Source organism: Schistocerca nitens, chromosome 9, assembly GCF_023898315.1.
Source record: "Schistocerca nitens isolate TAMUIC-IGC-003100 chromosome 9, iqSchNite1.1, whole genome shotgun sequence".
Lineage (NCBI taxonomy): Eukaryota > Metazoa > Arthropoda > Insecta > Orthoptera > Acrididae > Schistocerca > Schistocerca nitens.
The window spans coordinates 46,440,908-46,456,843 of record NC_064622.1 but is presented as its reverse complement, the minus strand read 5'-3'; the positions used below and the strand labels follow the sequence as shown (position 1 = coordinate 46,456,843).

Here is a 15,936-nt window from a genome sequence, read left to right as displayed (position 1 = left end):
GACAAGGGAGAGAGCTGGATTCCAAACAGAGTCCAAACAAAAACCTCCATCCCTGTTAACAAGGTTGCTCACTAATTTAATCTCAACTGCCTCCTTAATAACACCGTCCCAATAGCTGGACGTGCTTGCCAATATCTCGGTGTTATTATATAACATGGGGTGACCAGTATCCAACCAGTGTTCAGCAATAGCAGATCTACTTAGTTGCTGTAATCGTATGTGCCATTTATGCTCAGTACATTGGTCCTCCACGGTCCTGATAGTTTGACCAATATATGCCATGCTGCAGCTACAAGGAATGCGATATAAACCCACCTTACGCAGATCAAGATCATCCTTAACAGAACTCAAAAGCACTCTAATTTTAGATGGAGGTTGGAAAACACATTTCACATCGTATTTCCGTAAAATACTACTGATCTTGTTGGAAGTGCTTCCTATGTAAGGCAAAAAGGCGGTGGAGTTAGGTGTCGACTCAGAATTATTATCAATCACCCGATGTGTAGTTGGTTGATAGCGCAATGCACGTTCAGTCTCTCTGTCACTATAACAATTTTGATGAAACTTAACTTCAAGATGGGACAGCTCAGCTGGCAAAGTCTCGGCATCGGAAACAACATGTGCCCCTTGTACCAAGGTATGAAGTACCCCTTCATGCTGAGCCGGATGGTGACAACTATTAGCCTGCAAGTACAAGTTGGTGTGAGTACGTTTCCTGTAGACTGCATGTCCCAATGATCCATCATCCTTCCTCCTAACCAACACGTCAAGAAAGGGAAGGCAACCATCCTCTTCCACCTCCATTGTAAAACGAATGTTCAGGTGGATCGAGTTCAGATGTTCTAGAAAGGCATTCAAATTCTCCCTACCATGAGGACAAACAACTAAGGTATCATCAACATATCTAAAGAAACAGGTGGGTTTCAGAGGCGCAGACTCCAATGCATGTTCCTCGAAGTCTTCCATAAACAAATTTGTGATGACAGGAGACAATGGACTACCCATTGCAACTCCATCTGTCTGCTCGTAATACTGGTCATTGAATAAAAAGTATGTGGACGTCAACACATGCCAAAAGAGATTAGTTAATTGGTTCAAATGGCTCTGAGCACTATGGGACTTAACTTCTGAGGTCATCAGTCCCCTAGAACTTAGAACTACTTAAACCTAACTAACCTAAGGACATCACACACATCCATGCCCGAGGCAGGATTCGAACCTGTGACCGTAGCGGTCACGCAGTTTCGGACTGTAGCGCCTAGAACCACTCAGCCACCCCGGCCAGCCTTAGTTAATTAAGCACCAAACCTAGCCTCAATTAACACAATGAATCAGATAGAGGAACACAAGTAAAGAGAGAGACCACATCAAAACCCACTAAAGTATCAGAGTCATTCAACCACAGTCCCTCCAAATGACTTAAAAAATCAGCTGGGCTCTTGATATGATGTTCACACCAACCCACTTGTGCACACAATAGAGAAACAGAGACGCAAGATGCTCGGCTACATGATATGTCGGAGTACTGATATTACTCACTATAGGACGGAAAGGAACCCCTTCCTTGTGAACCTTCGGAAGGCCATATAACCTAGGGGGAACAGCACTGTAGGTGTTAAGACTCTTGATATTGTCCTGTGACAAACCACTTTTCTTCAGGAGGCTGTTTGTCTTTCTCTCAACACTTTTTGTGGGGTCAGCATCGATTCTGCGATACACTGAATCAGATAGTAAACATTGCATCTTTTGTACATAATCCTGTTTATTTAAAACAATGGTGGCATTGCCCTTGTCCACAGGTAAAATAACAATATCAGGATCAACTCTGAGAGAGTGTAAAGCAGCCCTCTATTCTGCTGTTACGTTACTCTTGGGTAGACGAGTCCTAGTCAACACGTGGCAGCCTCTCCCCTAACCTCCTCTGCAGTGTCAGGAGGTAATTTGCAAACTGCCTGTTCAATTGAACTAATAAAATCAACTACTGGCAAACTCTTCGAGTGGGTGCAAAATTTAAACCCTTCCCAAGCACGGATAAGGTTGCGTCGTCAAAAGATTTCCCTGTGAGATTTATCACAGAACGTCGAGATATAACTTCAGACTCTGCGCGATGAAAACGTTCAAAGTTTGCCAAATGCCGGGCCGTAATGGGATTGGTTGGACGGTGCCTCTGTTGCTTGGAAAGGGTTTAAATTTTGCACCCTATCTGAGGAGTTTGCCGGTAGTTGATTTTATTAGTAAACTACCTCCTGACACTGCAGAGGAGGTTAGGAGGGAGGCATTCTGTGTGTTGACTAGGGCTCGTCCAAGAGTAATGTAACAGCAGAAGAGAGGGCTGCTTTACACTCTCTCAGAGTTGATCCTGATATTGTTATTTTACCTGCAGGCAAGGACAATGCCACCATTGTTTTAAATAAACAGGATTATGTACAAAAGATGCAACGCTTACTATCTGATTCAGCATATCGCAGAATCGATGCTGATCCCACAAAAAGTGTTGATAGAAAGACCAACAGCCTCCTGAAGAAAAGTGCTTTGTCGCAGGACACTATCAAGAGTCTTAACACATATAGTGCTGTTCCCTCTAGGTCATATGGCCTTCCGAAGGTTCACAAGGAAGGGGCTCCTTTCCGTCTTGTAGTGAGTAACATCGGTGCTCTGACATATTGTGTAGCCAATCATCTTGCTTCTCTGTTGTGTCCACAAGTAGGTTGGTGTGAACATCATATCAGGAACTCAGCTGATTTTTTACGTCGTTTGGGGGGAGTGCGGTTGAATGACTCTGATATTTTAGTGAGTTTCGATGTTGTCTCTCTCTTCACTCGTGTTCCTCTGTCTGATTCATTGCAGTTAATTGAGGCTAGGTGTGGCGCTGAATTAACTAATCTCTTTCAGCATGTGTTGACATCCACTTATGTTTTATTCAATGACCACTATTATGAGCAGACAGATGGAGTTGCGAAGGGTAGTCAGATGTCTCCTGTGATCACAAATTTGTTTGTGGAAGACTTCGAGAAACATGCATTGGAGTTGGCGCCTCTGAAACTTTCCTGTTTCTTTAGATATTTTGATGATACCTTAGTTGTTTGGCCTCATGGTAGGGAGAATTTGAATGCCTTTCTAGAACATCTGAACTTGATCCACCCGAACATTCGTTTTACGATAGAGGTGGAAGAGGATGGTTGCCTTCCCTTTCTTGACATGTTGGTTAGGAGGAAGGATGATGGATCATTGGAACATGCAGTCTACAGGAAATGCACTCACACCAACTTGTACTTACAGGTTAATAGTTGTCACCATCCGGCTCAGCGTGAAGGGGTACTTCGTACCTCGGTACACATGGCACATGTTTTTTCCGATGCTGAGACTTTGTCAGCTGAGCTGTCCCATCTTGAGGTTACGTCTTGTCAAAATGGTTATAGTGACAGACAGACTGAACGTGCGTTGCGCTATCGACCTACTGTACTTCGGGTGATTGATGATAATTCTGAGTTGACACCTAAGTCTACTGCCTTTTTGCCTTATGTAGGAAGCACTTCCAACAAGATCAGTCGTATTTTACAGAAATATGATGTGAAATGTGTTTTCCGACCTCCATCTAAAATTAGAGTGCTTTTGAGTTCTGTTAAGGATGATACTGGTCTGCGTAAGGTGAGTGTATATCACATTCCTTGTAGCTGCGGCATGGTATATATTAGTCAAACTATCAGGACCGTGGAGGACCGATGTACTGAGCATAAATGGCACACATGATTACAGCAGGCAAGTAGATCTGCTATTGCCGAACATTGGTTGGATGCTGGTCACCCCATGTTATATAATAACACCGAGATATTGGCATGCACGTCCAACTATTGGGACAGTGTTATTAAGGAGGCAGTTGAGATTAAATTAGTGAGCAACCTCATTAACAGGGATGGAGGCTATTGTTTAGACTCTGTTTGGAATCCGGCTCTCTCCCTTGTCAAAAAACAGAGGGGCAGAGTCAATGCTACCTCACCTGCGAGTCCGTAGTCTATTGATATCTCTGACTTTGGTCATCTTTGGTGACACTAGTGTTCAGTGTGTGTGTTATCTTTCCTGCATCAGTCCTATATCAGAAGTTTCAAATGTGCATGTACGTCACCTGTCCGTTGCAGTTTGCCTTGAAAATGGCGGGGTGTTCTCCCGTCGAAATATCGGCGGTCACGCTGAAAGTGTTACCTGGCTGAATTCCCGGAAGTTATTTGAAAATTAAAAATGATTTTAGAGGCATCCATAACTGTTAATAAAATCATACCTAGAAGAGAGCAAGCTGATGGTAATATTAAGGCACAATTATATAAAATAACATGTTGTTGGAAGTGACAAACAGTTTCCCAATAAATGATTGATTAAGCATGAACTACCAAGGGCCTATTTTTCTTATTCTTGCTGATGATATACATTGATGAGCCAAAACCCTATGACCACCTGCTTGATAACATTTTGGGCCATCTTTGGAATGCAATGCAGCAGCAATTGTGTGTTTCATGGATTTGACAAGTTCTTGGAATGTTTCTTGAGGTATAGCCAGATGTCTAGGCACAGGTCACACAGTTCCTATAAATTGCAGGCTTATGGTTTGTAGCAGCAGGGCTGGTGCCCAGTAGCATTCCAAAAGTGTTCCATCGTGCTCAGGTCAAGCTAATTTTGTGCTCAAGACATCAATGTGAGTTCGCTATCAAACTCCTTGAACCCCTCTACCAGATCATGGCCATGGGACATGAACAGTTATCTGTCTGCTATCATCATCAGAGAAAGACATCAAGAATGAAGAAATTCAGGTGGTCCAGAGACAAATTCACATAGTCTGCAGCTTATTATGACAGGTGCTCAGATGGATGTCTGCCAGAATCTCTGGCACAGTGCATGTCTTGAGCACATCTGAATGACTAAATATTGAGACACAACCATACTGCATATCAAGATATAACCATTGACCAGATGCAACAAAAATCATGACTCAGTCGACCAGGTGACACATTTAAAGTATGGTCCAAGCAGCCATTCACCTGAATGATGGTGTATTAGGGTGTGACCTTCAATCTATCTGGTATAACATGAAACTTGATTTATCCAATCAAATGACACATTTCCATTGATCAACAGTTCAGTCTTGATGATCTTGTACCCAATGTAATTGTAACTGACAATGCTGTTGGGTCAGCATGGGAAAATGTAGATGACCTCTGCAGCAGAGCCCCATGTTCCAACAATGTCTACTTAATTGTGTGCTTCAAAACACCTGAGCCTACACCAGCCATAGATTGCCACATAGCCTGCTTTAGAGTAGACAAATCTCCAACTTAACACTTTCTGTGATGATGCTCGGATGACTGGCACCTTGTTGTGTACTTGTGGTTTCACTGTCCCTCAAACACTTCCTGCAGTTGTTCACAATAGCACTTCGCAAACAACTGACCAACTTATCACTCCCAGGCACCAGACCTAATAACCTACCCTTAGTCAAAGTTGCTGACATCAGTAGAGTTCCGCATTTGCTGGCTGTATCATCACTAGAATGATTTCTCATTCACCTGTGCTCTACTTACATACTTTCCATACTGTGTCACATGCTCTCAACACCACCAGATGACATTCAAATTCATGTAGGCATTGATCATAATGTTTTGGCTTACCAATGTGTATTGCACAATATATATGTGGATTTGTAGTTCCTTAAAACGATTTCTGCGTGTGGTTATAAGGTGGACTCTGCTAGTGATTCTTACAACTTGTTCCTGTCCATATAGCAGTTTGCTAGTCAGTGGCTGATTTCCCCAATAGAAGAGAGAGAGAGAGAGAGAGAGAGAGAGAGAGAGAGAGAGAGAGAGAGAGAACTGCTGGCAAAGAGATGGGAGCATTTCCAGACATCATATTTGTGTCAAGTTACAGCTGCAGATAGACTGTCCTGATAACTAGTTTACTAAATAAGGCAATAGTAAGCAAAAGATAACTGTGCTGAGGTACCTACTCAACAGGAACATGATGCAATGGTGTTCCTCACAGAGTACAACCAGTATCCTCTACCGAAAATTAAGCATATTATCATTAGTGATTATGTGGTGTTATCCCAGAAACAGATACAGCTTGGGAAACACAAGAATCTTCCTGTTTTTGTACATATTGGATTATTCTAAAAATATTATGAAAAGGAAAGTTACTACTCACCTTATAGTGGAGATGCTGAGTCGCAGATAGGCACAACAAAAAGACTGTCACATATAAAGCTTTCGGCGAGTAAGGCCTTACTGGTTGAAAGCTTTATTTGTGACAATCTTTTAGTTGTGCCTTTCTGCAACTCACCATCTCTGCTATACGGTGAGAGGTAACTTTCCTTTTCTTAATATCCATCCTGGATTTACCACTGGATTATTCTACATAACTGAGCACTCACCATCATAATGTAAAAGAGGGTGCCAGAGTGAAGATTGAAATGTATGGAATCTGATAGCTCATAACAAAGTATGTTAGCAAAGGAAACTGATGCCATATAAGTATATTTAAAACTTGAATAAAATAGGGCAGGATAAGAAAATGTAGCATTAATGACAAAAGGAAATTGGTGTTGTTAATATTGTATATGGTACCAAGTTTATTTTTGCTAAATTTCTGAAAAGGTTTAATGGTAAGAATAATTCTTAGCTTATTCGTTTTTTCTGGCATTTCTGTTCCAGGTGGAGTATCCTCATCACGAAATGACATTCGAGAGTCGTAAGTAGTTCAAATCGTAATTCTACTTAACATAAAGTAATAAGTCAGAATATATAATCTAGCAAATATACATTTTAAATTCATTATTTAACTACTTCCAGAAATACTAATGTTGATTTCGTACTGAGAGATCATATATCATCAGTCCCATACAAAGTGAAAGAATAAATATTGAATGAATCACACTGGAAATAATCATAACTCTTTAGAGTTCACTGTTTCTCACTGAAAATCCCAATGGGATTTGAAAATCATATAAATGTCCTACTATTTATTAATTCAATTTGTAACATTTTGTGCAGAGAGTGAAGTGCAAGAACGATCACAACATTGCAGAAATAGCAAGAAGTGATACCAGCAAACAGGAGTGTGGAGGAGGAGCATCAAGACAGTTTGAGAATCCAGTTAGATGCATTAGAATAAGGCATATGGTAACACATTAAAAGATGAAAACCATTGTAGCTGCATTATGTGGAAGTTTGGAGACAAAATAATGTTATGATGGGGAAAAAGAGTAAGCAAAATTGGAAAGATTCAAGATCAGGAAGAATGTTGTGACTGTGTGATAAATGAAAATTAAAAAAAAAAAAAAAAAATAATTTAACAGATGAGAAGCAACATGAGATTAAGACTGCTGATTTTAGATTTCAGTTCAATTAAAGATACTATCAAGACTTTGAAGAATGTCAAAATGTAATCTATGTCTTCAGAGATTACACAGTTAGTGTTTAGGTGACATGTCTTGTGATCTTTAAGTAATGTAAGATCTTCACAATCACAGAGATGAGAAAGACTTTTAATTATCATTTCATGTAGAAATTAAGTCAGTAATTCCAACATATACACATCTCATGTCTTTTGATCCACTCATCAACTCAGTGAACATAGACTCTACTGAGTAACGCAAGTGGAACTTTACTGTCTTTTGTGTTTCTCAAATATTACCACTCCTTGACCACTGCCATATTATTTTAATTCTCATGGTCATCAGTCTTCCCAATTGGTTTGATGTGCTTCACCACAGTTTCCTCTGTTTGCCAATCTCTTCAGCTCCGAGCAGCACCTACTCGCAATGCCTTTGTTTGTGTTGTACGTATTCTAATCTCCATCATCCCTTACAATTTTTGCCCTCTATAGCATCCTGTAGTACAGAGGAAGTTATTCCCTGAGAACCTCCTCATTTCTGTACATCACTTTTCAAAAACTTTGATTCTCTTTTTTTTGGTTTTTGCTTAGTCCATGATTCAGTTCCATACAGTGCTGTTCTCCACACATCATCATACATTTATTTCTCCACATAAGGCCTATGTTTGATACATATATTCAAGAACATACCCAATGAAGGGCAGGGGAAGATAGCTTCACCCCCACCGCTTCTATAAAAAAGCCTGTGTGAACCTAATTTTCATCTTGCCCTACCAGACAGAGATATGTATTAATTCAATATCAGTTTGAAGAAAGTTAAAACATGAAACAAATACTGACCAGTAGCAAGTGTTCTCAGAGCCATTTGGCCATTTTCAATGAAATTCGTGGGCGTGTTTATTTTTTTTTTTTTTTTGTTAGTGTTTGTGATTTTTTTTCTTTAAATATTTGAATCTTTTATTTTTTCTTAATTTTATAAATTTTCAAATTTCTTATTTTTTGTTTTTAAAAGTTTATTTAATCAAATAAACTTTTTTCTCATTTAAGCCAAATCTTATTAAAAGAGCAGAAAAAAGGACTTTAATTTTGGATTGAATGTGTCTCATTTTTATGTCTTTTGTTATATATATTTCTTCTTTGGTTATTTATTATAGAGAGGATTACATATTGGGAGAATCATTCACTGCAAAACTAATATAGGATTCTCTCCTTGTCTAAGCTAGTGCACTCCATATTCCATTTCATTCATCTTTTATCAATTATTTTGCTTCTGTGGTAGCAGAATTCCTCCACTTTTGTCTACTATGATCCTCAGTTAAGATGCTAAGTTTGTTGTTAATCTCATTTTTGTTTGTCCTTAATACTTTTGTCTCTCTTTGATATACTCTCAGTTGATATTCTATGCTCAGTAGACAATTCATGCCATTGAACAGGTCCTCCATTATCTCATCTTCATGGAAGTCACAGCAATGTCATGACCAAATCTTATCACTGATATTCATTCACCCTGAATTTTACTATGATCATACGAAAATAATGTGTCTGCTATGGTTTGATAGGTGATCCAAATAAATAATCATTTATATACTTTAATGTACAGAATTAACATTTATTCTCCCATGTAAGAATACAAGAAATTTCAACAAAACAATGCAACAAAAAGCCCAGACCAGAACTTACAAGACAACAACAGATATAAAAATGAGTGTCAGAGGCGTCAGGTGTAAGCATCGCTGATCTCACAACACCCAAGCACAAAAATTCTTCACAGCCAAACTGTCTTATGATTCTGATAGAATACATTTTTTTTTTTTTTAAATATGGAAACTACGTTAATCTACAACATCATATTTTAATTGACATCATGTCACTACTGGCTTATTGTCCAATATCTACATTCTGTATTTTACCATGTAAACCATATCCATTCTTCACAAACATTTTTTCCAGGACCTTATAGTCATCTGTGCTGCATGTTGCATTGACATGTACTAAGATGAATAAGCAGTACCTTTGATATACAATTATCTTACAATAAAAGGTGTGTTCTTTTGTATCAGTGGCTATCTGGACTACATAAATTCCCAACAAAATGCATGCTGTTCATAATTTATTTGTCTGTGGAACTAATGTTTGAAAATGTTGAACTGAATTGCTACATGCATATCTGTACTTTATCAAAGTGTTTCCCATAACAGAGTAGTATATATTACACTGTGGAAGCTAGCAGTGTGAACATAGGCTTTGTCACAGCCCATTTGAAAAAAAAAGAGCTGTGAAAGAGAGAAACTTGGCATGAATTCAAAATAGGTTAGTTTGTGAAGGAAAAGGGAAACCTTTTCCATGACATTTCAGATGAACTGCCAGATGTCAGTAATTTGCTGCTACAATATTTTCACATAAAGTCTTCTGGCCAACTTCAAGAGTATACAGCTGAAATGGCCAGAAGATTCTGCCTTGAAATGTCATGGTAACAAGTTACTGATATCAGGCAGTTCACCTAAAATTTCACATAACTGTCTGTACACTGAAAAAGTTCTAAATTTCACAAGTGTAACCCAATTTGATAGTAACTAAACAAATAAAGCAAAGAAACCACAATTGAAACGTAGGTTCTTTCATGGTTATTTAATCATTCCCCATGTTCTTCAGATCCCATCATGAAGAAGAATGACCTGGATTGTGGAACTAGTCAAGTTATGCAGAAATGGAGGGAAAGCAACCATTTCACATTGATTCTGTACGCTGATGCTCAGCCGTTATGCTGATATTTAAGCCTAAGCACTGAAAGCAGTCAGATTAACAGTTGTACAAAATGTGCAAGAATTTATTTCAGAATCAGATTTGACTTTAAAGGTCTTAATATCAGTAAAGCTCAACTAAAACAGTTTCTCGGTATCTTTTTCTCCAAGCCCTCATCAGTGTACATCTGCTCTATCATATTCCATGTCTGCACCATATGTATTTTCTCCATTGTGCCTCTGTCACAGCACATTGCAAGCATGTTTTTGTTTTCTCCTTTGCTTGTATCACAAAACAACTGAGGGCTGATGCTTACCTTGCATTTGACTTGTTTCAGATCCACTAGATGCTCAATGTTGTTGTGTAAAGTGATTAGTGATGAACTTTCACTCAAAGAGATAAACTTTCACCCAAACAATAGCTATGCCATAATATATGCCTTGATATTTCATGACAATATTTCGATATAATTGGCAATAATATGTTTCATGTTAAGTTCTGTGACAGCTTAGCTAACACAATTAACATCTGAGCTAAATGTTCTTAATTTTGGGACTTAATGATTTTTTTAATTCTTTTCTATTGCTATTTGTAACATAAATGTGACTGCATGCAGTATAATTATAATTTAGAATCATCATATGAATGGCTTGAGCTTTAATAAGCAGTTCACTTCAACTTGTCATTGTGTTTCCATATACCAGAAATAAAGGACCTATGAGCAAAAATGATGCTAGTCTGCATTTTAAAACTTTTGGTCAGATAATGTATTGAAAGTATCTGTTCTTGAATCTATTTTTATGCTGATTCTAGAAATAGCTACTGTGTTTGTCTATCATGTCAGGTTTTTATACAAAATAAGAAGTAATATTTTGACTATTTTTCTGACCCCGCAAATGTATTCTAACACCATTTCACACAAGGTGAGTTTTTAATCAAAATACATTTAAAAAACAAAATAGATTTAAAAAATACTAATCAGAACTCCCCTAATTTGTTTTCGACTGCCTTGTATGAAAACAAGAAGTGAACAGTGTTCCATTAATTTTTAAACTTTCTCTTCTTTGATTTCCTTGCACATCTTTGTATATAATGACTGTCCCTCTTCAACATCCAACAATAGTTGGCCATCATAGCTGCTCTCCAGTGGCGCTAGTACGTCCTCTCTATCTCCTTAATATCTTGTTGAAAACGTTCACTCTGATCTTCAATACAACACCCCAAAACCCCGAATTTTCCAGAAAGCAGTCGATATGTGAGATTAGAAAGTGGACTTTCACACTCATGTTATAACCATCTTCTTGAAATTTTGCACCTTTTTTCAACAATGGCCTTTTAGGTAAGATCTTCGTTATTCTACAGAAAGTTCTCAGTAACTGATCTGAAGGCGGTCAAGCACCTTTTTCTCTTTTCTTCATTGTCTTCTCAGAATCTTCATCCCTCATCAATTTATTTATTTGTAGACTAAAAAAATTCTAGCATTGTTTTTTTCGTGTGGTGAAGGGAAATTTCTTGGAAAGGTACTTGAAGCAGGGTCCATCCTGTGGTGAAACCTTTACAAATTACTTCATTAAGTCCAATTTTATTTGTAGAGGTGGAAGAAAGACTTCTTTGTTCTACAAGCAGTTCATGCAGGATATTTTTAGTTATGGGCACAAAATTTCTCTGCTCTGTCCAAACTCCCATACTCCAATGTATTTGCCTTAACTGACTGTCCCATTCGCATAGACAGCAGGGTATTTTTGTGAACCCAGCTTGTTGTTCTAATAGTATTCCATAACTTTGAAGTCACTGTGGATAAGACATGTGTGTTCCTAATAAGGGATACTCATTAAGAGTACCTTCATGTTCTCATATGTCGCTTTCATTTAAACTTAATGGGCCACAAGAATGAACCCATATGTGTTTCCATTATGCAGTAACGCAGCTTTCAGCCCGTGATTGATGAGTCTAGAAAAGTCTCCACTGTGTATAATCGTGTTCAATGCCATAGAGGAGCATTAATTCATTTATATTATTGCAGTAAATCAAGGACTCATTCAGTGAAAATAAATGAACTAACGCTTTCTCTCTATGTCTGTACAATGAGTTATGTGTTCCTTGTTCGAGAAGACTCTTACTTTTTAACTGGGAGCCAAATAGTTCTGCAGATTCCTTAGGCAATTTCAGATCTTGTACAAGAGCATTGAGTTCACTCTGAGAGAACAGTTATGGAGTAAAGTCATATTCAGACTGGTGGATATCAGTATTGCCTTCAGTAATTGCATCAGCTTTATTTTCTTCATCATCTTTTGCCACGTTCTCTGCAGCAGCTGGAGGAAGAGGAGCAATCAGATCGTCTCCATGTGCAAATTGGCCGAATGGTTGAATCGATACTTGGATACACAATTTGTCTCTTATTTTTTGAACTGAACCCCTGAACATTAACTAAGCAGAAGTAACAGTCATTAAGGTGACTTTTAGGCTCTGCCCACACCACTGGAATCACCAATGACATGCGTGTTTTCTTTCCCTTTGTCCACAATCTTAACCTCTCTGCACAAGAGCGGCAAACTGTCTCTGGTGCCCATCCCTTGTCCCGGTAATCAAGTTCCATTTTAAAATAAACATGGTAAGCTTTTCACACAAAGTCTGCTTAGCCTCTACATAATTCCCAGAAATGTAACAGAAAATATTTAGGTTCTTTACACACTTGCCTGTTGACATTGTAGTAACTATCAACAGTAGGTGAAGTGTTGTATTAATATTGTCTTAAATATACAGAATAATCACATTACAGCACTGGTAATCCGAGCCTGTTAGATAAGCAGTGCTTTCGGCATCACACAATAACAATTAGCATCAACAGATATATAACAACCTAAGGATATACAGGGCCTTATTGAGAAAGTACCCTCCAACAATATGCATAACCTACTGGCACAGCAATATATCACTGAAGTCCAATCGCAGAAAACTGTACATGATAGCCAAAAACTGAAAACAGATTTGTAATCAGCATAAAAAGTTGAGGTAGTATCACATATTAGTTTTCAGTCATCTGATACCATGCAGACTAACATAATAGTAGCTGATCATTTGAATTTGTCCTAACACTAACTGTTGAGTATTACTTTTGTTACTACTAACTGATAATTACTAATGAGTCTCTTGCATACCATTGCATGATAATCTTAATTTTGTTTTTGCATCTTGGGTGGCTTTCTATCAGGCAATAACCAGCAAAATAACCAGCTATACTAGAACATGGATTAATTTCCAACCATGTAAAGTGAATGAGCAGCATATGCATAAAGCAGCACATGCATTTGCATATAAAACCCACCAGCTTGCAATGAAGATGCATGTCTCAGTTTTGAAATGTAGATAAGGAAATTGTTCATGTCAACACTCATATCTGAAATGCATTTGTTCCTGCTGGACACAGCTTTGTTGTTTGTGCTGATATTTTTTGCTCTTTATGTACAGCCACAAGAATTTTAAATATTTTTTGATCTTTGCAAGCTAAATTTTTAATAATAAACTTTTTTGCAATGTATAGCAAAAAACAATATGTTTCACTCTTAATGCTTCACAGTCTAGTAAGTCTTTATGCATACTCTGCGTCCATATTCTCAGCTTATAATTTCATGCTGGCTAATAAAGTGTTTATGTTATTTTTAGTTTTTCAGTGTTACTGTACATAATGCTGTTTTTCATCATGTTTCATTCACAAGCTTAATTACTGAAAATGAACATAATGTGCTTTGATGGTCAACAATGATTTGGAAAATAGGCTTACATATGGCAAAAGTATTTTAGAACATGCAGTTTTCTGGGCGGCTCTGCCAAAATTTAGCCTTTTCTTTGCTTAGTATCATTCAGTTATGGCTATTTTATCTCCTTAGGTCACTATATCTCTCTTTGTTGCTCCCTATTTGACAGTTTTGAGAAATAAGGGGCTCCTCCTTTCCTCCCAGTCACTCATTTAAAAAGATTATGGCATAAGGCTCCTTGGGATACCACATACATGACTGAGATTACCATTTTCTTTAAAGTAGTTATTTTCTTTGAAACCATTTTGGTGATGCAAAAGATGATATATATTATAAGGGGCAGTCAAATCAAAATGAGACAAATAAAAAAAAGTAAGTAAACTGTTTATTATTCCAAAAATAATTGCCTTAAGTGTTAATACATTTATCCCACTGTGGGACAAGGTAGTCATTGCTTTCATGATAAAATGTTTAAGGTTGCCTATGGAACCATGATTGTACCCAAGAGTGCACCTGTAATTGTTTGAATCAAATTCATGGCTAGGTATGTCTTTCAACAGGGCTCCAAAAATATGGAAATTGCCTAGGGAGAGATCGGGACTGTATGGAGGATGTGTATGGCCTTCTCAGTGAAACTTCTGCAATGTAGTCGAAATAACCTTAGCAACTTGTGGGCAGGCATCTTGTTATCATGTTTCAGGTATGTTGCAGAAGTTTCACTGGGAAACCCTTACACGTCCTCCATATAGTCTCTATATCTTTCCATATGATTTCCGTATTTTTGGAGCCCCAAAGACAGACATTTGCAGGCGTTGGTTTGCTTCAGACAAAGAGGTGCATGCCTGGGTACAATCAAGGTTAAGTAGGCAACTGCAAACATTTTTCCATGAAAGCACTGACCATCTTGTCTCAAAGTGGGATAAATGTATTAGCAGTTAAGGTTATTCCTTTTGAAATAATAAATGCTTTACCAGTACTTTTTAAATAATAAATGGTTTACTTACTTCTTTTCGTATCTACCTCATTTTCATTTGACTGCTTCTTATATATATTAAGTAGTGAAATAGAACTTTGAAACAGTGAGATCTGCATAATGAAGGTTAATCTTTAAGGCAGATGTTGCTAATGATGGCCTCCTTTTTTCTAAAGGAAATGCTGCTCTCAGTTCCTGTTGCTGCTTATGTAAACACAATCACTGGAAATGAAAGTAGTTGGATTGGGAATGATGATGCTAATGAGTGTCGTATTGTTTCATTTTATTTTTATTTTTTCCTTATATTCATGCAATGTACACTCCTGGAAATGGAAAAAAGAACACATTGACACCGGTGTGTCAGACCCACCATACTTGCTCCGGACACTGCGAGAGGGCTGTACAAGCAATGATCACACGCACGGCACAGCGGACACACCAGGAACCGCGGTGTTGGCCGTCGAATGGCGCTAGCTGCGCAGCATTTGTGCACCGCCGCCGTCAGTGTCAGCCAGTTTGCCGTGGCATACGGAGCTCCATCGCAGTCTTTAACACTGGTAGCATGCCGCGACAGCGTGGACGTGAACCGTACATGCAGTTGACGGACTTTGAGCGAGGGCGTATAGTGGGCATGCGGGAGGCTGGGTGGACGTACCGCCGAATTGCTCAACACGTGGGGCGTGAGGTCTCCACAGTACATCGATGTTGTCGCCAGTGGTCGGCGGAAGGTGCACGTGCCCGTCGACCTGGGACCGGACCGCAGCGACGCACGGATGCACGCCAAGACCGTAGGATCCTACGCAGTGCCGTAGGGGACCGCACCGCCACTTCCCAGCAAATTAGGGACACTGTTGCTCCTGGGGTATCGGCGAGGACCATTCGCAACCGTCTCCATGAAGCTGGGCTACGGTCCCGCACACTGTTAGGCCGTCTTCCGCTCACGCCCCAACATCGTGCAGCCCACCTCCAGTGGTGTCGCGACAGGCGTGAATGGAGGGACGAATGGAGACGTGTCGTCTTCAGTGATGAGAGTCGCTTCTGCCTTGGTGCCAATGATGGTCGTATGCGTGTTTGGCGCCGTGCAGGTGA

General features: G+C 38.9%; 1 protein-coding gene across 1 annotated transcript in view; it reads left to right on the top strand.

Annotated features, from left to right (window-relative positions):
• The window catches only part of LOC126203581 (fasciclin-3), a 172,172-nt gene that overhangs the window by 132,035 nt on the left and 24,201 nt on the right, over positions 1-15,936 (top strand). Inside the window, exon 10 of the mRNA XM_049937941.1 lies at positions 6,696-6,732. Coding sequence (XP_049793898.1) covers positions 6,696-6,732 — 37 coding nt within the window. The remainder of the gene's footprint in view (positions 1-6,695; positions 6,733-15,936) is intronic.